This window comes from Ochotona curzoniae, unplaced genomic scaffold (assembly GCF_017591425.1).
Source record: "Ochotona curzoniae isolate NIBS_2020 unplaced genomic scaffold, NIBS_Ocur_1.0 scaffold_4505, whole genome shotgun sequence".
Lineage (NCBI taxonomy): Eukaryota > Metazoa > Chordata > Mammalia > Lagomorpha > Ochotonidae > Ochotona > Ochotona curzoniae.
The window spans coordinates 21,284,570-21,309,209 of NW_024467118.1; the positions used below are offsets into that span (position 1 = coordinate 21,284,570).

General features: G+C 38.0%; 1 protein-coding gene across 3 annotated transcripts in view; it reads right to left on the reverse strand.

Annotated features, from left to right (window-relative positions):
* ARAP2 (ArfGAP with RhoGAP domain, ankyrin repeat and PH domain 2) overlaps positions 1-24,640 on the reverse strand; it is a 172,145-nt gene that overhangs the window by 84,613 nt on the left and 62,892 nt on the right. For all 3 annotated transcript variants that reach the window (XM_040965926.1, XM_040965927.1, XM_040965924.1), the window contains exons 9-11: positions 22,952-23,130; positions 5,767-5,882; positions 3,081-3,280 (exon numbers count right to left, since the gene is read on the reverse strand). In XM_040965926.1, coding sequence (XP_040821860.1) covers positions 3,081-3,280; positions 5,767-5,882; positions 22,952-23,130 — 495 coding nt within the window. The remainder of the gene's footprint in view (positions 1-3,080; positions 3,281-5,766; positions 5,883-22,951; positions 23,131-24,640) is intronic.

Consider the following 24,640-nt stretch of genomic DNA (forward strand, 5'->3'; position numbering starts at 1 on the left):
GCGTTCATTCCTCTTTCCTTGTAAGCAAAAATTTCTTTCTTTTCCTCCTCTAGGGTTCAAATGACTTTAACACAGAAAGCCCTAGAATCCTGAAGGCAGAGATTTGCACAGGTTTGCATTTTTTAAAGATGATTTAAAGGTTATACCATGAATGAGAAAACTGGACTCCTGTAGGAAGAGACAAAAGGGACAGCAACCACAGTTCATCAAGAACATACAGAGCCTGGGCAGAACAACTAAAGGGAGGGGACAGATATGAAAAACAAAGAGCTGGGGAGATGCCTGCGGGCTTTAAGCAAAGTAAAGCCCAAGGGGCTCTGAAGTTTCAGACTTGAGTACAGGACAGACAGTACTCCTTATGATCAAGTAGAGAATGCATGAAAATGTGCAGCTTCAGGAAAAGGGCTGAGGGCAGCATTTTTTAGTAAGCCTAGGAGGTAGATTAATTACATGAATTTTGTATCCAACAGTGAGAATCATCTGCTTGAAAGAGAGAATTGTACTCCAAGTAGTGGCATTGCTCAGAGGCATCACAGTGAGAGAGGGCTCAGGAGGGAATCCAAGATAGCACACTGCCTTCATGAGCATGAAGAGTCAAAAATGTGACCTGAACAACAAGGACAGACACCACCGTACACTCATAGAGGAAGGGATCTTGGAAAGCGAGGCAGGAGGGAAATCCCAGGCAAACATGCCAGTCAAGGGCGGAAACACAGCTGAGCAGGCAGAAACGGAGAAGAAGCAACAGATACTGGAAGTGCAGTGAAAGTGCTTCACTGGGAAGAAAAGATGATTGAAGAAAGCTGAAGAGAAAGTGCATATGAATACTCCTGGGAGGATACCATCTGTGAAAGGAAAAGGAGCCCACAACAACAACGCCTAAGGAAGAACAAAAGATTTTCAGAAAGCTTGCCAATGTCAAAAGACAGAGATAGTGAGCAAATTCACATCACGAAACAGAAGAAACCACTTCTGTATATTATGGCAGAGAGAGGCCTGATGGGATGAAATCCTCAGGAGAGGGGACAAAAGGACAGGAGGACAGCAGTGCCCTAGGACCACGCAAACACTCTCTTTTATTTTTTTTAAAGATGTATTTATTTTTATTTGACAAGCAAATTTTACAGAGAGGAGAGACAGGAAGACAGAGATCTTCCAGCTGCAGGTTCACTCCCCAATTGGCCAAAATGACCACAGTTGAGCCAATCTGAAGCCAGGAATGAGAGCAGCATTTTCTGGTTCTCTCACAAATGTGCAGGTGCCCAAAACAGGAGCCATTCTCCATTGCTTTCCCAGGTCCTACACAGGAAGCTGGATCATAAATTGGAACCCATATTGGATGCCAATGCCGAAGGATGGGGATTAGCATTCTAGGCTACAATGCTTGCATCAGCATGTCTCTTTCAATAGGCCAGGCAAGAGAAAGGATGGGAAAATGCAAAGCAAAGGATGATAAAATGATGTTGTCTTTGTCGATACTATTAGTTAGTTGGTAAAGAAACTCATCTTAGTAAGCTAAGATATGGAGACTAGAACCCTACAGAAACATTAACAAAGCTATGAACAATGTCATGTAAGCCAAATGCCTTGTCTTTGCTTTTGCTGAAATAGATGTTCCTCTTTTGTGGTCTCTCATTGAAAGTTGAGCCTTGCACTTAGCTCTACTATAATTACTATTTATATATTTGAGAAGAATGCGTCACAACTTATGGTCTTGCCTCTTTAATTCTCTGAGTAATAGAGCAGCTGGTATTGTAGGTGAGTTCTTTATGTATAAAGAGGAAGAACAGGTGATGGTAGTACTGGAACTTTCTCTAAGGTCTCTAAACACATAGCTAAACTGGGTCCACTTCTCTCTAATCACTCAAACACTCATCTGAGCTCCCAAACACACCTGAGAAGTTAGGTAGTCAGGGAGAAGGACAAAATAAGAGAACCAGCCATGGTACCTATACTTTTCAAAAATGTCTATAATGTGTTCAAATACTTCTATGTACATATTTTTATGGGAAAAAAAAGGAAATCTGGTAATAGGATGTTTATTGTACAAAACAAACTTGATATGAAAAATAAGTATTAAAAAGAGAAAAAATGGGCAAGTGTTCATGGAAAGGTTCAAGCTTGATCAAAGTGTATTATAAAATCCCAAAAGCACAATATTGACGTTTAAAAAAAAATCTTATGGAGGCCGGCAAAGTGGCACAGTAGGGTCAGACATTGTCTGCAATGCCAGCATCCTGTATCAGTGCTGGCTGAGGTCTGGCTGCTCCACTTTCAATCCAGCTCTCTGGTAAAGGCACCTGGGAAAAGGCAGAGGATAATACAAGTGCCTGGGTCCCTAGCACTCGCATGGAAGATGGGGATGGAACTTCAGGCTCCTGGCTTCAGCCTGGCCCAGTTCTACACACGTGACCACTTAGGAAATAAACCAAAGAATGGATGATTGTTATGTCTCTTCTTCTGTAATTGTGCCTTCCAAATAAATAAATAAAATCTTAAAAAATTAAAAACTCATACACAGGGCCAACACGATAGCATAATGGTTAAGACCTTCCCTTGAAAGTGCCGGGATCCCATATGGGTGCTGGTTCTAATCTCGGCAGCTCCACTTCCCATCCAACTCCCTGCTTGTGGCCTGGGAAAGCAGTTGAGGATGGCCCAAAGCACCCATGTGAGAGACCTGGAAAGAAGTTCCTGGCTCCCGGCTTCTGATCAGCGCAGCACCGGCTATTGTGGTCACTTGGGGAGTGAATCACTGGAAGGAAGATCTTCCTCTCTATCTGTCCTCCTCTCTCTACATCTGCCTTTCCAATAAAATAAATAAATCTTATATAAAAAAATAGAGACTCACACATGTACCAGCAGGCAGAAAATATTACATGTTTAACAAGTTATTTTTCCACACGATTCATGAAGAAGAGAACGTTAGAACAAGGCTTTCAAAATTGATTTAAAGGGACCAAGCTTGTCTTGGCTTTACTTTTCACAGTCATAAGTAGGATGCATTATAGAGGACAACAAAGAACATTCAGTGCCAATCTGCCACAACGTGAAGAGGAGCATAACCTAGCACTAATTACCTGCACACTTCTTACAGATGACAACACAGAGATTGATGGACGCCCAGTCGGGATCTGGAGCCTTGCAATCTGCACAGCTCCTGTTGGATTCATTGAACCAGATCTTCTCGGCTACTTCATAATCAGAGAGAGTTTCTGCTATTGATTGCTGCACAGCTTCAATCCAGTCTTGTTTCTCTTGTTCAGACTCTGCTGTAAAGCTGAAACAATTAACGCTTCTGCATTATTGATCTCCCTTATAAAGGTCAATTAAGCAGCATGCTCGGTTTGCATACTCATTTCACTCACAAACTAAACAGTAGCGGAAAAGAATACCTTCCGGAGAGATCGGGGTTGTCTTTACTGTTAAAAATCATCTAATTTACCAAATCCTTTCTTTTTTACTTTTTTAGTTTTCTATACTGCTTATGACTTTGTTCGTATAGTTTAACCAAGATTAACACGTTTTTCTAATCAGGACAGAAAGGATTGCTTTGTTAAATCAAAAGCTTAAATGAGGGACCAATGCAGTGGTAGAGTGTGCTAATCCTTTGCCTGCTGCACTGGCATCCCTTATGTGTACGGGGTGCAGTCCCAGTTGCTCCACTTCCCATTCAACACCCTGGGAAAGTAGGGGGTGAAAACCTCAAGTTCTTAGGATCCTGCACCCACATGGGAAACAGAAACAATCTCCTGGCTCTTGGTTTCGGAGCAGTTCAGCCATTTGAGGCCACTGGGGGAATGACCCCAGCAAACTGAAGACCTCTCTATCTCTCCTTCTCTCTCTGTAAAAGTTGCCTCTCAAATAAAAATAAATCTTACAAAAATACTAAAATAGAGACTATAGTTCCACAACAATGATTATTAATGCAATCAATAAGAGACTGGCATAGTTTCAGGACTACAGCAATATCTTGCCAACTAATCAGGCCACAAGAGTCAAAAACTTGCTCCATAAACTGATTTTTTTTAAGATTTAAAAATATATATATTTTTTAAGTTAGAAGAACATCCATATGGTTTTAAGAAACCGAGAAATCAGGAACATTTTTAAGTGATTGCTTTTCTAACAGATTTCTAACTCATTTTTAGACCTGTTCAGATGTGTTCAGATTCTGAGTGTGCATTAGGTGTTTAATTAAAGAGATACAACTTCAAAACAATACTTCACCTCCAAGAGCCATTTACTAGTATCTACAATAAACTAGCAAATCCGTTGTGGTTTACATTCAGTGCCCCCCAAAAATTCTCACTCACACTAAAATGTTCCAAAGAAAAGAATGCTTTAAAATATATCAGTGCTTCAGAAAACCTATGAAAATTTTGAATTAAAACATGTGTTCCTTGTTGCCAAATGTCCTGAAATCCTTGCTGTGTTTGTTTATAACACACAGTTTCCAACTGGTTTACATGTAAGCCAACATATTAATGGACAAGATGGACTGTATGTTTGAAATATTATATAATTTCATTGCTATTCTAGTGTTAATACACTCATTGACTGTGTTCAGTTCTCTCCAACGATACAGTTAAGGCCAGAATCTGCAAACAAACAAATACAGCTCATTGTGCTTCAAGTGATCATTTTTCTCCCGACTCTGGCCACTGGACATAATCCAACACACACAAATATGTAACAGGTCTGATAACATTTTTTTACATTGTTAATCCATTATTAGTCTTTCAAAGTCTTAGAAAAATAGCCTGTGATATACACACCACTGTATTATGTTCACCATTTGTGATAAATTAACATGGTTGAACTCATAAGAGAACCATTTATGCAACCTGTATACTCAAGCTATGGGAAACATAATAGGACATTAAAATACATTAAGTACCTTAAATTTTCTGTTTTCTTGTTATAATGATTCAATTACTAAACTGTTTGTCACAAGATCTATAAGATAATGCTAAAATATCTGAAGCAGATAGTACTATGAGGTCCATTAAATTCAGTACAATTCCAAGTTGGGCTCCCTGAAAGAAACTCTGAAGCAGCTATAATTAGATAAAGCTTAAAGGAAGGAGTACATTTGATGGGCCTAAGAAAGAGTAAATAAAGTGCCAGTGCCATGGCATAGCTGGTTAAGCTTCTTCCAGGAACAACCCAAATGGGCACTGGTTCGAGCCCCTGCTGCTCTACTTCCAAGCCAGCTCACTGTTAATGGCCTGGTGCTTGGGCCCCTGCACACAAGTGCGACACCCAGGAAAAGCTCTTGGATCCTAGCTTTGAATCCATCCAGCTCCCGTCATTGCTGCCATTCGGGAAAAGAACCAATGCATGCCCTTATCTCTCCATTACAGCTCTGCCTATCAAAAACAGTAAGGAAATCTTTAAAAAAGAAAATGTAAATAATAACACAATGATAATACAGCATCCTTTTTTATTGTCCTCCTTCTGAATATGGAGGAATCTGACACATATTTGCTGAGAAAAAAAATTAATACACTAAGTCCACTAAGAAGAAATAGCAAGAACAGACACAACCCATATTTCATGTGAAAAATATTTTTTCCAGGTTACTCAGGTCACTTTTACAAGCTATTTTAATATGCTGGCTAAAATTAGAGAAGAAATAATTTGGAAAACAAATAATTTTAAGTATCTCACAAAGAGATATATGTCACCATGACCAAAATAAAATCAGACTGCCCCAAATACTCTTGTAGTTACATAAACACAAAATGTTTAAAATTAGCTTACCTAAAACTCCTATAGGGAGTGATTATCTCAAATGATTGTTTTACAGTTTTGTCCACTTGTTTTACATTTGCCACATTCATAGGAATGACAGTAATGCCCAGTCCACTCTTAAAATCCTAGTTTGAGAAAAAACACAAAGAAAATTATTTTAGAAAGTGGGTTTTGGGAGTCAGCGTTGTGGTGCATCAGGTAAACCCAGCACCTGTGTCAGCATCCTATGCAGGTATTGATTCCTGTCCTAGCTACTACACTTCTGATCCACCTCCCTGCTGGTGTCCTGGAAAAAAACAGCAGAGGATACCCTAACTGTACCACCCCTGCCAATATTTGGGCTTTACCAAGCACAAGGAAGACCCATAAGGAAGTTCCAGGTTCTAGATTTTGGCCTAGTCCCAACCACGCAGTTACAACCATCTAGAGAGTGAACTAACGTGTACAAGAGCTTGCTTGCTCTCTCTTGTTCTCTCTCTCTCTCTCTCTCTCTCTCTCTCTCCTTTCCACAGTAGCACTTCCAAAATAAACAAATCTTGTAAAAACTTGATTTTGAAATTACAATTTGCATTTTCTAAAATTCAGCAGATCCTATGAAATCTTACTACACATACATATATGTAATGAATTCATTAGAAGATGGATTGAGAATTTTTTTTTTCTCATTTTAGGACATCCTTTTCAATACAAGATAACATACATGGCATTCTACCTTTAGCAGTAGGGATATGGGTAGAGTAAGGATTTCTGTGACAGATAAACTAACTGGACTATAGATACTTGCTTTTCAAAATAGGAATTATATTTGCCCTCATGTACTCAATAAAGGAAATCACCAGTTAGGCTCGACCTAGGTACAAGAGTTCCCACATGGGGGAATAAATGACATGGTGAGCTCAGCATAATTACTGTTCATGTAGAAAGCTGGGACTGAGACTCAAGGACATAATGTTAGAAATTGAAGCCAAATTTTCTCTTTGTTTTCTGATATGAAATTACTTCTGTTCTGTCATATACTTTTTATATTTTAAACAAAAGCACTGCTTTTTTGGTGAAGCTATAATTTCATCACATTCCCAATATTGTATTACTCTTCAATTCCTTCTTCAGATTCTTAAGGCTCCTAGAATACTAATTGGGTTTCTATGAAAACTACCTTTTGCTTAACATCCTTACCCACTGTGTTCACATTCTCTGGAAAAAAATGGTTGACTATCCAAAAGGCTACAAATAAACTTCATTGTAACAGCGTGAAGTTTGTGTGATCTCCTTGCAGGATTTTGAGAATTTAACTAAGGAATCTCAACACTTTATAAAATATAATCCATTATCTCAAAATGAATGTTATTACACAGTGAATTCACATACCATGTATGGAATAATCACACCATATCAAAGTTGAGTATGTACAACTATTATGTGTCAACTTGTTTTACAAAAATGAGTTACCCTAACAATAGAGTCTTACTAAAAGTATTCTGAAATCCTACATTGTCATCAGGAAAAATTACAAACACTGTTTGGATGTTTCCAGTAGGAGATTATGAAGAAGCAGTACACCTATCTCCTTTGCTGTATAGGTTACAAGTGCTATTTTTCCATATCCCTGACCCTTAAGCACAGTCATGTACTGCAGTTTTAGTTTTGGTACTATGACACCTGTAACTCTGGATAGGGGGAGGGAGGGAGGCAGCACAGGGATAGGGCAGGACAATCTCAGAGGCAAAAGGCCATTCACCCTTTCCTCCTTCCTAGCAAATAACTTCTAGAAATCCAGAGGCTGTTTCAGTGTGTGAGAATCCTTGAGATGAGACATTTCAGGACAAACTTTCATGTCAGAGCATTAAAAAGGAATCCAAGAACTCTATTCCCTTCTAGTATTAACTTTCTCCTGCCTATGTGATTTATTAAAATAATCCTTTTCCATTTGAACCATTCTTTTGAGCTTTTGTTGTTTAACATTAATATACTCATGAGTGGTAAAGTAAGTGAGATAAGACATTTTGAAGCAAATGTCCTCCTACTCACACAGGTATTGACTGTCATAACCTGTGAAAAAGCCTATCTTGTTTTTTTAAAAAAAAAAATAGACAATTTTAATTAACATAAGAATATGACTTATTTAGAACAAAAATCAACTGAATGTTTTTTTTCCCCTGAGGAGAGAATAAATGGCTCATTTATTAGCATATACAAATCAGAAAGTGAGAATCATGATATAAAAGATGCAGAGAAATATTGAGTGTTATGTAGAGCAGAAGTATTCCACTTCCACTTCCTATACTTAATGGAATCTATAAGGACAGACAGGAAATCACACTTTCCTAAGCATCCACACTTAACAAGCTATAGCATGTCAGCACATGGCCACAGTTACAACAACTCATTAAATTCAAACCAAATTCCCATTAATACAGGCCAGTGCTACTCATGAATTAGGTAATCAGTGCATTAACCACCCCACCACTCCATGCCTAGTTTATGTCACCAAGAACCCACGCTTGTCTTTGTAAAGGAGGCAGTGGTAGGGGTAGCAAGACAAATATCTTTAAAACCACTTTCTGATGGCTCACCTTGAGCAGGGATAAACCCTAATATAAAATACATGGGCTTCTCGTCCTTCAAACAATTCTCCATAATGAGACTTTTGACAAGAGCTGGGTATCAGACCATTCTAGGCTAGATTCTGTGATAGGGGCCTGACCTGCAAGTATTGCCAGTTACTAACGGCAGAGGCTTCAAGCACTTTCACCATCAGACTAGCAGATGGCAAGCATGACAACCTTTTATGGAAACGGATGAGGCTCATCAAGGTTACTGCTTCAATAGATACGGCTTCATCTCTACAAGCAAGAGTTGAAGCGTCCATTTAGAAGGCTGTAATTTCTGTTAAAATAAGTACGGGCCAACTACATACCCCAAATTTCTCCCATGCACAGCAAAGATAGTATTTTTTAGGTCTGGAAAATTGTATCCCATTCATCAGCTGCTTGCCATGGCCATATGGTTTTGAGTAATTATACTACCCACAGTGCTCACCAGCACAAATTGACTGTAAAATATACACCAGTGTTACAAAATAAATGCCAGTGCTCTCGAGAGCTATTAAATATGAAACAAGTGCATTTTCTATTAAAAATATTTTTGGAGACATTATGCCACTTTTTCAAAAGCATTTAGGGCATGTTTAGATTCTGTCCCACATGTTCATTGAAATCACCTGGAGTAACATCTCACCCCACCCTGAGATTCTAGTTCCACAAAACTGAGCACAGAATCTAGGAATCTTCAATTGATAGGTCTCTGACTCTCCTGTGTGACCAGCACTGAGACATACAAAACTACCTTAGATAGCAAGAGCAGTTGGAGAATTTAGAGGGTATGTCTCTGCAATAGCTAAACAGCAGAACACTAACATTCCTGTTTGCCTTTTTTTTTTAAAGATTTATTTTTATTATGTTTTTATTGGAAAGGCAGATATACGGAGAGGAGGAGAGACAGAGAGGAAGATCTTCCATCCGATGATTCACTCCCCAAGTGAGCGCAACGGCCAATACTATGCCGAGCCGAAGCCAGGAGCCTCTTCCGGGTCTCCCACGCGGGTGCAGGGTCCCAAAGCTTTGGGCCGTCCTCGACTGCTTTCCCAGGCCACAGGCAGGGAACTGGAAGGAAAGCGGGGCTGCCGGGATTAGAACCTGCGCCCATATGGGATCCCGGGTGTGCAAGGTGAGGACCTTAACCACTTGCGCCACCGCGCTGGGCCCCCTTTTTGCCTTTTATTGAAGTTTAAAAAGAAAAAGCATTCAATCGGGATATGTAAAAAAAAAAATTCTGAGTCACTAATACCATTGATTAAAAAGAAGCAGACCAGAACAAAATGGCACGTTAAGATTATCAGGATTATATTTGTCCTCAGTGCAAACGTCTGCATCCAGAGGTTTTAAAAGCAATTACCCTCATGAAGCATCAATACTCCTTCAATTATTCTGAATATCTATTTGTACACTGCTCTGAAATTTATAAACACTTGGGAACTCTCATGTGATTTTTTGAATAATTCTGAGTAGGCAGAAGATCTAGAAAAATTTCTCCTAATCAAGTCACATTTATTCATGGCCTAGTCTGTGCTAAGTTCTCACACTGAACAAAAGGCTATGACAGAGTACCTGTTCTGGGAAGGATCATAATCTAAGCAGGTTAAATGTGTGAAAGGTATGAAATGAAGCAAAAAGACTTGGTTGAGGGGGAAGTATTGAATCCAGTACAGAAAATGACAGCAACATTCATAAAATGCTTTCCAAAGGAGGTGACACTTGATTGCTTTATGCACAAAATGCAGACTCTCTTAATGTTTGGGTTCACCTCTTTGGCTCCAATTCCTTCTTAAGCAAGCACATATATTTACAACATCTTAAGTAAGTACGTATTATATCTACAACATCACTTTGTTGAAGATGAAGTCAATTTGGTTAAAAAAAAAAGCTTAAATTGGACAATTTAACTATTGTTATCATTCCTTAAAATGTTGTGTCTTTTTAAAATTTTTTGGATTTGGGCTCAACTGAATGTATTACCTAATAAAAAGGTAATTATAAGAAAATGTATATCCCCAAATAACCAAGAGGTAAAACCATAAAAAATAGAACAAGATGTGAATGCTAAACATTAAAGCAAGTTAAAAATAAATTTCACATTAACTACTGCATGATCATGAGCTTTATTCTCATCCTGAGAAACAGACCTGAGCCAGGCACAACTGGGCTTTAAGAGGCTATAAACTATATTGAGTAGACAGTAATGCAGAATTTCAGTGTCTAGAGCTATATTTTTATAGCGAGTACAAAGCAAAAGCTGGATTCTGGAGTATTGAGCACTGTTTTACATCTAATGCGTTGAATGTAGCGGCACCCAGGCTTGATTCAGCAGATCGGAACACACCCAAAGGGGCAATGCACAGCAGTGTTACGTCTCAGACCCGGCAGAACAATCTTGGTAAGCTTTTTCCTGATTGTCTATAAGCCCAGTTTACCAACGTATCTAGACACCAATGTTCTCATTTACCAAAAGGGAATGACATTCATCTTACATAGCAATTAAATGCAACTTGAAAAATAAGGCATCTGAAAAATAGTTTTGAGGGTTCTGAGCACAAAATGTGCACTAAAATAAAATACTTCCACATCATCTGAAGTAATTCACATTAATGATTTCATGCTAAACTTGGAGTAGAAATAATGGCAAAAATTTAACAAGATGTTGAGGTGGTTCTAAATATCATCTATAGCAACAGAAGCTGGCCAAAATTACATCCAAAAACTATGTATAGAAAGAGCAGAATCAAAGAATGATTCCTACAAAGAAAGTGAAGGAAGGGTTTTTAACTCCAAATCATCTCAAAACCTATTTGGGAGAAACTGATTGCCAGGGTTCCACGCCAGGGACTGATGGACTCAGTGCTGACACATTTGTGGAAAACAGATGTGGCTTTGTGTGACACTGGCACCAGGCTTCCTAGGAAGCACCAGATGCAGAGTTTGGCCAGAAACAGAACCAGAGAATCTAAGGCCACCACCTACATCCTGCTGCCTCTGCTGTGCCACATGACCCAGAGCCCTGTGAGGACTATTTAAATTCTATTAGCATTTCATCCCCATGCCAGAACACCAGGGTACATTATGCTGGAGAATGAAGGGGCATGAGCCTCTTGTTATGCCTTGATTTGGAAAAGTTTAATCAACAGTTTATGTCGTTAGCTGCTCAAAGTTGCAATTATCATCAGATGGATACCCAGAGCCCACAAAGTAAGACAGCTGCCTGTAATGAATTCACTAATATTAACTTGATGTTTTCAAAATTCATCACAGAGATATGGGATATTGGCTGTCAGGACATTTAACAAATGAAAACTAAGGCCAATTCTCTTAAATGTATCTCATAGCCATTTTTTGAAACCCCATTGAACGTCACCTAAAAAGCTGAAAAACAGCACGACAACTAATATTTTATTATATAAAGACCTTGAAAAAACTGGCAAGAAAGAGAACAAAACCCAAATACGAAAAAAGAACAAGAAGCAAAAACTTAAATAAAAATAATTTTGAGAAGACTGTCATACAAACTTCACAGTATGAAAAATCAGCTACAATCATCAATGCAGCAAGTGCACACTACATGTGATTACTGAGTGGCAGCGTTTTGCATGGAAGCTCCTGGAATACAGCAGCAAGTAAACATTTACACAATCTGGGAATATAAAAATCATAGCTGTCAACATTTTCAAGGTTAAAAACCTACTGATACTCATTCAGATATCAGTATTCAAAATGTTAACATCTCTTTAAGACAAGACCATGGAAATTCTTATCAAAAATAAATCAGGAAGAGAAGGCAACCTGCAGTATACTACCAGGCAGCTCAGCATGCAGACCTGCTCATGGGTTATGCTAACCAAAAAGGTTTCAGAGGACAGATACCTTCTGGGTCACCCCTAGACCTTACATCCTAGAGCAGCACCCAGAAATTCAACAGAGCCAATTACACATTTGTTAAACGGACAGATGAATCTGGAAACATGACTGCAGTGTAATCTGTAATAACTGAATTACTACACAACTCACTTTGTAAACACAGTTGAAGGATGATGTGATAAGGGTGCCTTGATTATAACACACTGCAGGTATATAAAACATAAGCTGAGTCAAGAACTAAAACAAGAAAGAATTAAAGAATTAAAACAGAGTGAGATGATATTATGGTGCTAAATATATAACAAGTGACATTTAATTTACCTAAGATGAAAACCACAAGATTTTGCAACAGGGTAATAAGAATTTAAATGTCCATTTCTAGTATCCAATTTTCCTCTCTAACAAACCTCTCCATATTTCTTTCATACTTCCTAAAGCTTAGCTATATTAAATAAATAAGTAAATAAGTAAATAAAGTCAAACATGATAAATACCTAGGTAATAGCTAACATAATATCACCTAAATCCTTTCTCCTATACAAGTTAGAAAAAAAATAATGTTTCAGTTCCTAAAATGTGCCAATGAAACAAAGGAATTTTTGAAAAAATTAGAATCTTTTGAACTGAGCAACTAGAAAAAGCAAAAGTCCCTGATACATCCCCACCAGGTATACTAGCAGCAGACTAATCAGAGAGTTTAGACCAGTGAGCAAACTGTCAACCAGAGCAGTAGAGGGGTCAATGTCGGCCTTACTTACAAAGAAACACTATTGTTTATGTGTGTGTTCGTGTACAACATATTTACACACAAAGCAGATAGAGCAAAACATTAGAAACTGCTACCTGTGATATTCTATATTATTTGAAATATAGCAAAGTTCAGAAAAAGAAGAAATTTCAAACAAACAAAAGGTGTTAATGATGGTCATCTTTTAACAGCTCTTTTAATTTTGGGAAACATCAGTGCTCAAGTCAGCAGAAGAAGCAGACACCAAAACAAAGGAATGAGCTGCTAAAAATACGATACAAAAAATGCTTCGCATGAAATTTTACAGATACCTATTGGAAGCAGAGAAGAAGTTCTAAAAAAAAAAAAAAAAAGATAAAATACTCTGCAAACTTGGTGAGAATTTCCAGTCACACACACAAACTTAGAAGTGATAATGGATCAAAAATATCTCTACCAACTTTCAAAATCTTTTCTTCTCAGGCACATTTTGCAAATTTTCTTTAATTCCTTCAATAAGACATATCCTGGTAATAAAAGCCTAGCTTAAGATAAAGAAATTCAATAGCTACACAGGTTGTATAAACTGAAAAAGTAAAATTGCATATAAAATTTAAGATGCTGGCAAAATAAAGTAGCTATAGATTAGTTTTAGAGTTACACATCATTTTTAAATAACAGATATTCAAAATTTTAAAGTGCTTATCACTAATAACAATTTTTTAACTTTCCACTTGTTGTCATCTGCATTTAAACGTATTTCAAAACGTTCAATCACAGAAGATATATTTCCAAATTAAAGATAACCACAAAAGGCATTGATTACATTAATATCATTGCCAACTGTTTTCAAGCATTTACCATCACCACAAATAGCTTATTCCACAGACCTGTATGGTATCACTTATGAAAAAGTAAAAATCCTAAAGCCTTCTTTTCCAGAGTGTAGCTTTTCTATTTCATATCCCTGAATCATCTGGAATGCTATTTATGGACGTATATACAATACTCTGTTTTCAAATTTCAGAGACAGGGGCCCAGATATCTGAAAGTTTGACATGCAATTGAAATATCGGCCTGAGAGATGGTAATTTTGCTTGTGCAAATGATACCATTAAAATCTACAGATTAGGGCCCAGCGCGGTGGCGCAAGTGGTTAAGTCCTCGCCTTGCACGCCCGGGATCCCATATGGGTGCCAGTTCTAATCCCGGCAGTCCCGCTTCCCTTCCAGCTCCCTGCCTGTGGCCCAGGAAAGCAGTCGAGGACGGCCCAAAGCTTTGGGACCTGCACCCGTGTGGGAGACCCGGAAGAGGCTCCTGGCTTTGGATCGGCATAGCATCGGCCGTTGCGCTCACTTGGGGAGTGAATCATTGGACGGAAGATCTTCCTCTCTGTCTCTCCTCTCTGTATATCCGCCTTTCCAATAAAAAAATAGTAAAAATAAAAAAAAAAATCTACAGATTAGTTTAGATGCCTGAACCTCAGAGCAGCAGACCAAGGACAAAACAAACAAAAACATCAAATAGGAGAATCAAGACGGCGAAATAGGGTAAGGACACGTATAAACGGACAGAAAAAAAAAAACATTTAATCAGGATGAGGCAGCGAGGACATATTTCAGGAAATAGGAAAGGACAGAACAGCAGAGGGGTATCTGGAGACTGACAGACACAGGAAAGCAGCAGACACAATGGTGTGGTATTGCAGTGACTGATACTTCAGCAGCATTCAGCTAATGGGCGAACTGAACTCCACCAGCCACCAGGTGGGAAGGGACTTTCACTGAGAGCTTAGGATGTGAACCCAGACAAAGAACTGTCCGTCCTGCTGGTCCATTTGATTTGACCAGGAACAGAGAGCAGAGCAGCAGATTCCAGACAGGCAATGCGAGAACAGGGTGGATTTCACAGCCCAGTCGGCCACCTATAGTTAAATGGTGTGCCATTTTGAGTAAGGAGGCAAAGGCAAGGGAAAACACTGAGCATATGTGGAGCTGAGAGTGAACTCATTTCTGACTCAGAGAACTGCAGCAACATGGCATTTTACAGGTTCCACTCAAGACAGCTCCGGGTAGCCCTCAGACCTGACGGCCAGCAGATCAAGAAACCATGGGGGAAGGGTTGTGGGAGGAGTGGGGGAAATCCAAGCACCTATAAAACTGTATGTATCACATAATACAATGTTATTAACAATAAAAAAAAGAACTGTAGTGGTATGTCAGGTGCCATTTTGCACACTGTGGCAATAGCTTTCAGGGACAACAGTGCAGGGGACAACAGTGAACTGTGCATGTCCTGAGCCCGTGAGAATCACTGAGTTTTGTGCATTGCACTGGTCCCTCAGAAAAATAATACCGACTGTGGCATTGTACAGGTCAAAATAGGTCCATGTGGCACCCAGACCTAACGTCCAATAGGTTCCGACAAGATCAGCACCACCAACGACCTAATTATATAGGACACCTGGTGTCTCTCTAATCCTGGGACCTGCTCCAACTGGAAGTGGGAGAAAGGTTGCAGAAACAACAGTGCAGCCTCAGCATGGTATCACAGGAGGTGGAGACTGGTGAGCCAGGAGCTGGGGCTGGGGAGACCACGGTGGATATCTGACATAAGAACCCAGACCTGGAACTTGCTGGAGGTTGTGGCACAAGTGGCTACAAACAAAGAGTTGTGTTAACTGCAATAAGTAAAATCGCATTGTAGACCTGTGGGTGACACAGCTTAGAAACCTGCCCCCAAGGAGAAGAATCTGCTAACCAGAAGTACAATGATCAAGAGCAAAAGAAGAGACAAAGGCACAATGAATATTACTGAGCACTCCCCTGCAAAGGAGCAAATAACTATGCCAACTCGAGTTAACTGAGGAAGACATCGAGAAAATTGGGGGACACAGAATCCATAGACTCATTTTAAAGCTTCTGCTCAAAAAGTGAGAAGCTCATGCAAGATTCAAAGAATTTAAGTGCAAATAAAGCAAATCATGGCTGATCTATCAGAATTAAGAACACAGTAGATCGAGCAAATTAAAAGTACAGTGGAGAAGAAGTCTCCAAAATAGAATGAGCAAGGAGGAAAGAAGATCAGAACTGGATAGATATTTCTGTCATCAGTGGGAAGGGAAGCAAACAAAAGCTGGAAGCAGAGCTGGATTCATGCCAAAAAAAAAGTATTCAAGAATTGAATAGACACTATTAAGAGGCCAAATATAAGTGTTATGGGAGGTCCAGAAGGTGCAGAAAGATAAGGCTGAGTTTGCAAATGTCTTTAAGATAATCAATGAAAATTTCCCTAATCTAAGAGAAAAAAAATTGGGAAACAAGATCAGGAAGGGGGACTCAGAACTCCTAAACAGGATTTTGATCAAAAAAGTTATTCAACAAGACACATGATCTTCTGGCTCTCTTCAATTGAACATAAGGAAATGATCCTTAATGTGGCCGTGAAAACCTCCTTACTGACATATAAGGGATGCCATTTAAGCTCACAGGAGATCTCTCATAGGAAAACTTCTACCAGGAGAAGAGAATGGCGTGACTATCAGATTCTCAAAGAAAAAAATTATCAGCCTTGGATAAACATACCCTGCAGAGCGTTTCTTTCGTCTTTGAAAATGAAATAAAATTCTTCCAGAGTAAAAAAGCTAAAAGAATTTGTTCTTTCAAAACCTGCCCTACAAATGATACTTCAAGATTTTCTCTTGACAGAGAGAGGAAGAGCCCTACCAAAACAAAAGGCAAATGGGAAGAACATCCAGTAAAACGACAACGAAGACTAAACAAATGAACTACCCATTCCTAAAAGAAGGAACAAGTACACCCATACAGATTTAATTGGAAGGTTAATTGCTTAAAACTCAATCAAACGTCATAGATTGTAGACTGGATTAAAAAACAAAACCCCTCTGTTTTTGTCTGGATGGTGACACACTTCACCAACAATAGAATCCGCAGAAACTGATTATCGCATGGGTTTTGTTGTTTTCTGTTGGTTTCATCTCTTCAAACACTTTCTTCTGATTAAATCATGCAGTGGACTCGTAGATTCCATGCAGTGGCATCATTTGTCTTCAAGAGGGTTCTGTTTTTCATTTCTTCAGCTACAGATAGTCATTTAATAAGCATGCTATTTAACTTCATAGTGTTGTTCATTTCTTTTTTCTCTCTGATGTTGATATGTTTTGAGGTCTTCATTTAAGGGGGATGTATAGTAGCTGTGTAATGGAGCTGGTCCTATTCTAATAACATGTCATTTAACCTTCCATGCATTGTAAATTTCTATTTCTTTTCTATTGTGATTTTGTATTATGTCTTTTCATTTAAGGGGATGTTACGGTAGCTGTGAAATGAGAGGACTTAACATCCAGATGTGAAGTTTGCAGTGTTGTATGCATTTTATAATTCCGACAAAAGATGGACTTATAATGAAACTGTTTATTATAGCTTGACAATAGGATGCTGGACTCTCTGCCATTGTCCATGCCTGCAATGATGGACATATGACTCTGTATGAAGAACTATATGTTAGTAATGATATAGAGGAACTAGGTGGGGGGAGGGAATTGGGGAGGGGATAAGGGAATATGGAACTGTATCATAAAATGACAATAATAATAATAAAATGTAAAAAAAAATTAAATACACCTTCCAGACTTACCATCCTTGTGGGAAACAGAAGCTTCTCTTTAGCACACACTCCAATAGCTACTCTTCCAGCTCTACCTAATGTCTATTAACCCTTTGTAGTGACCATCATAATAAATCAGTAGAACTACCTATAAACTGGAAGCAAAAGAAGATAATTCTATGATAGGACAGAATAGGTAAGTCTCTATTTTTTTCTAATCTATTCATGCTTTTAAATCATATGGGGACCAAAGCATTGCCTTAAAATAAAACTAATATAGGGTCTATTGTTGGGATAAAGTCTCCTAAACCACTGTGCAAAAAACCAGGATACCACACAAGTGCTGATATGAACAACAGAACCTCTGCTTCCAATACAGCACCCTGCCAATGCTCCCGGGGAAAGCAGCAGGAGATGGACCAAAAGCTTGGATTCCATGGGAGATCAGGATAGAGTGGCTGGCTGCTGGCTTTGATCTGCCAAGCCCTAACACTTGGCCAGTGAGTGAATCAAAGTCATCCAGTGAATGATTCAAAGGGTGAAAGATCTCTCTATCAAAATGAAATAAAAGCAATTAACCTTTGCTGAATGTCAATGTATCACATCCAACACAAATTAAAATACAGAAGTTCAAATCAAGTATCTCTTATATTTTAATGACAGATTTTGTTTTCAATTGCCTTTTAAAAAACATATTATCCTGTATGTATGTCTACAACCGTTAAAACATTCCCATTTGCTTGAAAGAGAGCATCCACAAGATGGCATGTACCAGAATGACAAGAAAGCTCTTTGATCTGTGGGAACTCCCCAAGTACCTGCAACAGCTGGACGGTGCCCAGCTAAGCCAACCTGACCCAGAAGCTAGGGACTCTATCTAGTTCAACCAGAGTGCAGGAACCCAAGTACTTGAGCCATCATCTGTTGCCTTTAAGGAGGCATTAGTAGGGAGTTGAATGGGAAACAGAGTATCTGGGAATTAACCAGCATTTGCACATTAATGCAGGCATTCTAAGCAATAGTGCCACAATGCCTGTAACTTTTTTTATATATTTTTAAAATTCTTTCTATTACAAAGTCAGATATACAGAGAGGAGGAGAGACAGAGAGGAAGATCTTCCGTCCAATGATTCACTCCCCAAGTGAGCGCAACGGCCGATGCTATACTAATCCGAAGCCGGAAAACAGGAACCTCTTCCAGGTTTCCCACACGGGTGCAGGGTCCCAAAGCACTGGGCCATCCTCAACTGCTCTCCCAGGCCACAAGCAGGGAGCTGGATGGGAAGTGGAGCTGCCGGGATTAGAACCGCTGCCCATATGGGATCCTGGCGGGTGCAAGGCAAGGACTTTAGCTGCTAGGCCATGCTGCCGGGCCCAATGCCTGCAACTTTTTAATGAAACTTTTAGCTGCTGCATCAAACTAAGTTAGTAACACACAGCATGTTTCCTAAAGCACAGGTTGGTTCCTACACTGGCATACGGCTATTTACAGCAGAGAGAAGATTCCTTAATAAAAATGTCAACAGGTTCATAGCACAACATGCTTCACTGGATGATAAAAAAATTTTTTTATCTGTCCTATGGAGAAAACAGTGTGTAACAGAATATGAAGACAAAACAAAACTGGAGTGGTACATCAGAATGTGAACACAAAAGGTCCACTCTATCCACTCAGTATGAAGCCAGACAGTTCTTCAAGATAGGTTCCATGACCAAGTCCCTTAAAAGTTGAGTCCACATAATACGATACAACTGAAAATGAAAACCAGAATTGGAAAAGATAACCAATATCAAAATTGTAAGATAAACTATTCAAGAACACACAATTAATTAAGCATATGGAAAAGAATCTGAATAAAGCAAAGAAAGCAATCCAAGAAATGAATGACACCATAAAAAACTGAATATCAGAATTATAGGAATTCATGAAAGCAAGAAAGAGAGGAAGATTTAAAAAGATACTCAATGCAATTATAAAAGGGAACCTCCCAAACATTGGGAACATAATAGGAAGCCAAATATAGGAAGGACAGAGAACCCTAATCAAATTCAATCCAAAAAGACCCAGACACATCATTGTCAAGCTCCCATCAACTGAACCAACCACCAAAAATGAATCAGATAACACAAAGGGAAAACCAATCAAAATCACTGCCAACTTTGCAGAAGAGATCCATCAAGAAATAAGAGAATGAAGTAACATTTTTAAGATCCTAAAACAGAAAAACTGTCAACCCAGGATGATATATCCAACAAAGCTCTCATTTGTGTTTGAAAACAAAATAAAATATTTGCAGCAATCATCAAACATTTAGAATATGTAGGATATAAGATATAAGCACAAACAATTCCTAGAAAAATCATCAAAAGCAAATGAAGTCAAGACTTTTATACTAAGTGAAATGAGCCAATCCCAAAAGGTCAAACATCATATATTTGCACTAATACAAGGCAACTTTCATCAAAAATACAAATAAGTAAATTGATAAAGGAGAAAAACACATGTGTAACCCCACAAAGGGTGTAATAGAGACCAGACTACCAGGAATCAAGGAAAATCAAGAGTGCATCTCTACTAAGGAATGAAGGTTTGCTCCCAATGATACTTCTAAATATACCTAGACATCAAAAAATATTCTCTTTGCCAATAGTGTCATGACCCACATAAGCAGGAAAAAGTTGGAACCATTTGTTTTTCATCTCTAATTTTAAGTGTCTGCTCCCTCATGATGTTCATTGTTAACATGACTGAAGAGCTGCTTTGTTCATCTTTCTTAGGAATGGCCCTCTCATGTTTTAACCTGCAGGGTTTTTTTTGGTATTAAGTCCAATTATTATTGCTGTGAATTTTACCTTTCTGCACTTCCTAGTCATTTGTATATTTTTCAATAAGTCCTTGTGGTGCATGAATAGTTCATCCGTAAGAGAATTTTGAATTTCTTGTAAGCAAACCACCTGATTCTGTTTATGTTCCTTTCAGCACTGTTTTTGCTATATCTCATAGGCAATAATATTCCTGTTTTTATTGTTATTCCTTTAAGCTCCACATCGGTCATGCAGTAGCATCAATTTCTACAAGAAGGTGTTTTGATTTTTTTTTTTTTCATCACTTTAAAGATGCATTAGTAACTCTGTAGCAACAACTCTGTTGTTTTTCTGTTTTTCTCCCTTTTGCTGACTGTGTTTTCTGGCTGTGTATTTAAGGGGATGTATAATAGAAGTGTCGTCAAGACTGACATGTCCAGATGTGGAGACATAGTGCAATGTGCATCTCTGCATCCAGACCAAAGATGGACTCCCAGTGAAACAGTTGAATATATCCTGACAGTAGGATGCTCGAATCTCCGGCATTGTCCATGCCTACAATGTTGGAAAAGACTTCAATAGCAGAATGATGGACTTATGACTGTTCATGAAACACCATCCATTTTAATACTAGAGGAGAAATCAAGGGGGGTTGAGGGGATTTGAGCCAGACAGAAGATCCCAGAGACTATGGTACTGTATCATAAAACAATTAAAAAAAAAAACCACAAATGCAAGCAATAACATCTAAAATTTAAGGTATGTTTATAGGCATGTTAATACACAGAAAAGTAATTTATAGATACATATATCAACAACATGCTTACATGTCTAAAAGATGCACAGAGGTTCAGCCTTACTGTTTTAATTTTTGCAATTTTGAGCTTTGGTTGTACCACTTCTTATCCAGCACCCTGCTAATGTGCCTAGCAAAGCAGTGGAAGATAGCAAAGCACTTAAGCCCCTGCTACCCAGAGGGGTAACTTGGATGGAGTTCCTGGCTCCTGATTCAGCCTGGACCAGCTCTAACTGCTGCAGATATTTGGAAAGCGAACCAATGAGTGACATGTCTCTGAGTCTCCTTTCTTTGTTACTCAGCCTTTTAAATCAATTATTTATTTTAAAAGACTTGTAGTGATTAGAAGCTAGGTTTATAGTTACCAATTTTGGCTTTTCATTTCAATTCTGCATAACTTACTATAATGGCCATACTCCATTTTCCTCATCTCCCTCCTTTACAAAACCCAGATGAGAATATCTTCCTAGGGAAGATGAACAGTAAATGTTCAAAATTAGTAGCACAGCACCTATTAGCCAACAAATGGTAACCATCGGGGTGCTTTTCCTACCCTACCACTCAAACAAAGGTCACAATTCCAAATCATCCTTTTGCTAATCAGTAAACCTCTAAGTAATTTTTTTTTTAAAAATTGTATTTCCGGAGAATACAATCTAGTGAATGTGAACAATCAAGCTAATCATGTGAAGTCCACCAGGCCTGTGAAAATTAAACAAACCTTTAGCTATTTGGTTAGAGTAACTTGCAACTGAAATACAAATGATGTAGTTTTAAAGAGAAGCTTTAATCATCTAACTTCATGGAAAATGTCCGTATTTGTTGGTTTGTATTTCAGCATACTATACTCAGTATAAATTATCATTAAGTTAATGCATCTTATGTTAGATATTCAATGCATAAATTTAAAGTGACAATTAGGAATCATCTAGTATGGTCCAATCTAGACATTTCAAAAGCAAAATCTTATTCCCAAAACAGATAAAGATAAAAGCAGAATTCACTTCCACATATTAAAAATCACAGCAGTCATAGAAAAGTCTACAGAATAAATGAAACTAACAGGATTTGAAAAACTTTAACTTACTGCCCATATTCTTAAACCATTTAAACCTTCTGCTGACATTTTTAATATTAACCAAATGTCATATCCCACCAATTAAAGTCCATTTTACATATGTGTATTTGTGTACATGATATTGTGGGATTGTTTGTGTATGTGTTTGCACTTATACAAAAACATACATGTGCGGATATTTAGATTTTGTTCCTAACAAATAAACTTTTCTACAAGCATCACATCTGTTTAGAAAAACTAACGGCAAACCAACAGAATTTGTAGACTCAAGCAAATATGCTACCTGGGCTTACTCTATAATTTTTATTACAAAAACAAAAGGACAGCAGGTGAAAAACAGGGACTTTTCCATCAACAGCAGTAATGGTTGACTGGTTCTCAAATATTCTCCCATGTGGCTTTATAAGGTTATTTCAACTAAGGTATGTTTTTCCAAAATTAATTGCAACAATTATATTTCCTTAGACTATTAAAAAGGCCATGACTGCAACATGAGTATTATAGCTACTATTCTGAGAGTGGAGTACTGAAAAAATTTAACAAAACCATTCCTATTTGTTATATTTAGTGGAAAACACACCAGAAAGACAAGACTATTAAGCTGTAAGTAAAAACACCAATAATTTTAATAAACAAAGCACAGTTGGTACAATAATCAAAACACATCAATTTGCAATTAGTATAACAGAGCTCACCTGTTCATTTTTGCATAACAGCACGCTGCTTCCCCTTAACACAGTAAAAATTTTGGCTTTATAACCTCTCAATTCAAGATATCCACATTTCTCAGGTGCAACGACTGCTTGAGACTGAGAAGTAAGGGACTGTGTTTTCAGTGCATTTAACAGTATACTGATCCAGTCATTCCTCTCCTCTGAAAACAGGACAAATACATAATATTAACATTACATAGACAAGGAAATGTGAGCAAGCCATCTATTCTCTTTGCAATGGATCATTCACAATTTCTTTCTTATACCTTGATCTAAATGTTAGTGTAAGAACAATGGTCCAAAACTAGGAGGGGGAAAAATACTATTTAGTTGATTTGGAGCCAGTACCACAGGCTTCATCTAAGAAGCTATCAGAAATGCAAAACCTCATCCACACTCCAGACCTGAAGAAAAAGAATCTGCATTTTGAAAAAAAAAATTCAAGTGATCTGTATCCATGTGAAGCACTCATTAGATTATCCAGGAGATCGGGTTCTCTCTCTTCATGGAAGAAACTCTTACAGCTATCCAACAATGAGCAGATTCTAATTGGCAATTCCAGGTACTCAAATACTCAAAAACTCTTACTCCCTAACCAGCAATATCATTTCTGCCAACTAATTAAATCTGGATTTCTATTCTTTTCACAAAAAACAAGTGACCGTCAGGTGTGTACAATACAATATGCTATCTTTATAGGAATCTGATCTAGTTCCTAAATAGCATTGCTTTAAGTCAACTTAGAATTGAACATCTGATGAACACAAACTGACATGATAAATGTCATACAACTGGTATCAAAAATCTTAATCAGTTCATTCAAGGAAAGTGATTTGCTCAAGGCCAAATAGCAAGTTAGTATTAAAATAAAGAGAATTTCATGTTTTAACTCTCATGCAACTGTTTCTGGCACCACCACAGAAGAGATATTGGGCCAGATTTTGAGAAGAAACTCACAGAAGTCTTGGAAGGGAAAACCAGACAAGAATAAAGAAAAAATTAATATATGTTCAGAGACTAACATACAGATTAGCATATTCATAACTGTTGAACTTACATGAAAACTAATTGTAACATATGAACAAAGATAAACAAGTGTAAGAGAAGACCTGTGGAAGTGGATAAGTGTTCAATGTATGAAGAAGCACTGGCTTTATCATAAGTAGTAATTCTACCTATAAGGTTGGAACACGCCTACCAAAACAAATGGAAGAGGCAACTAGCAAGTTAAGAGCGGACCAGACAAAAAGACTGGAGTTCAAGTGAGAACATTTTTTACAGAGGGAAAGACAAGAAGAACACAGCTCAAGCACTGGAAATGGAGCAATTTCTCATATTTGCAAAGACATCTACCGAAGATAATTGAACCCAAATTGATTTTACTGAGTCTTACCCTTCATTCTTGCTCTATTTTCAAAATTACTAAAAATGGTTGGTTGTGTCTTTTACTGACCAAAGCCAAAGTACGTATTAAATCTCATTCAGCAATTATTTATGTAAGAGTTTCATAATCTCCAAGGAACTAGTGTTTGATCCTACATGTCAGAATGAAATATTTACCGAAAGTCCCAGAATTATTGTATATTATCACCTAAAGTATAGGAAAATGTTGGGGTGGCTATATCAATATCAGTATGCACCCACTACTGTACATTTTCATGTCTAGATAAC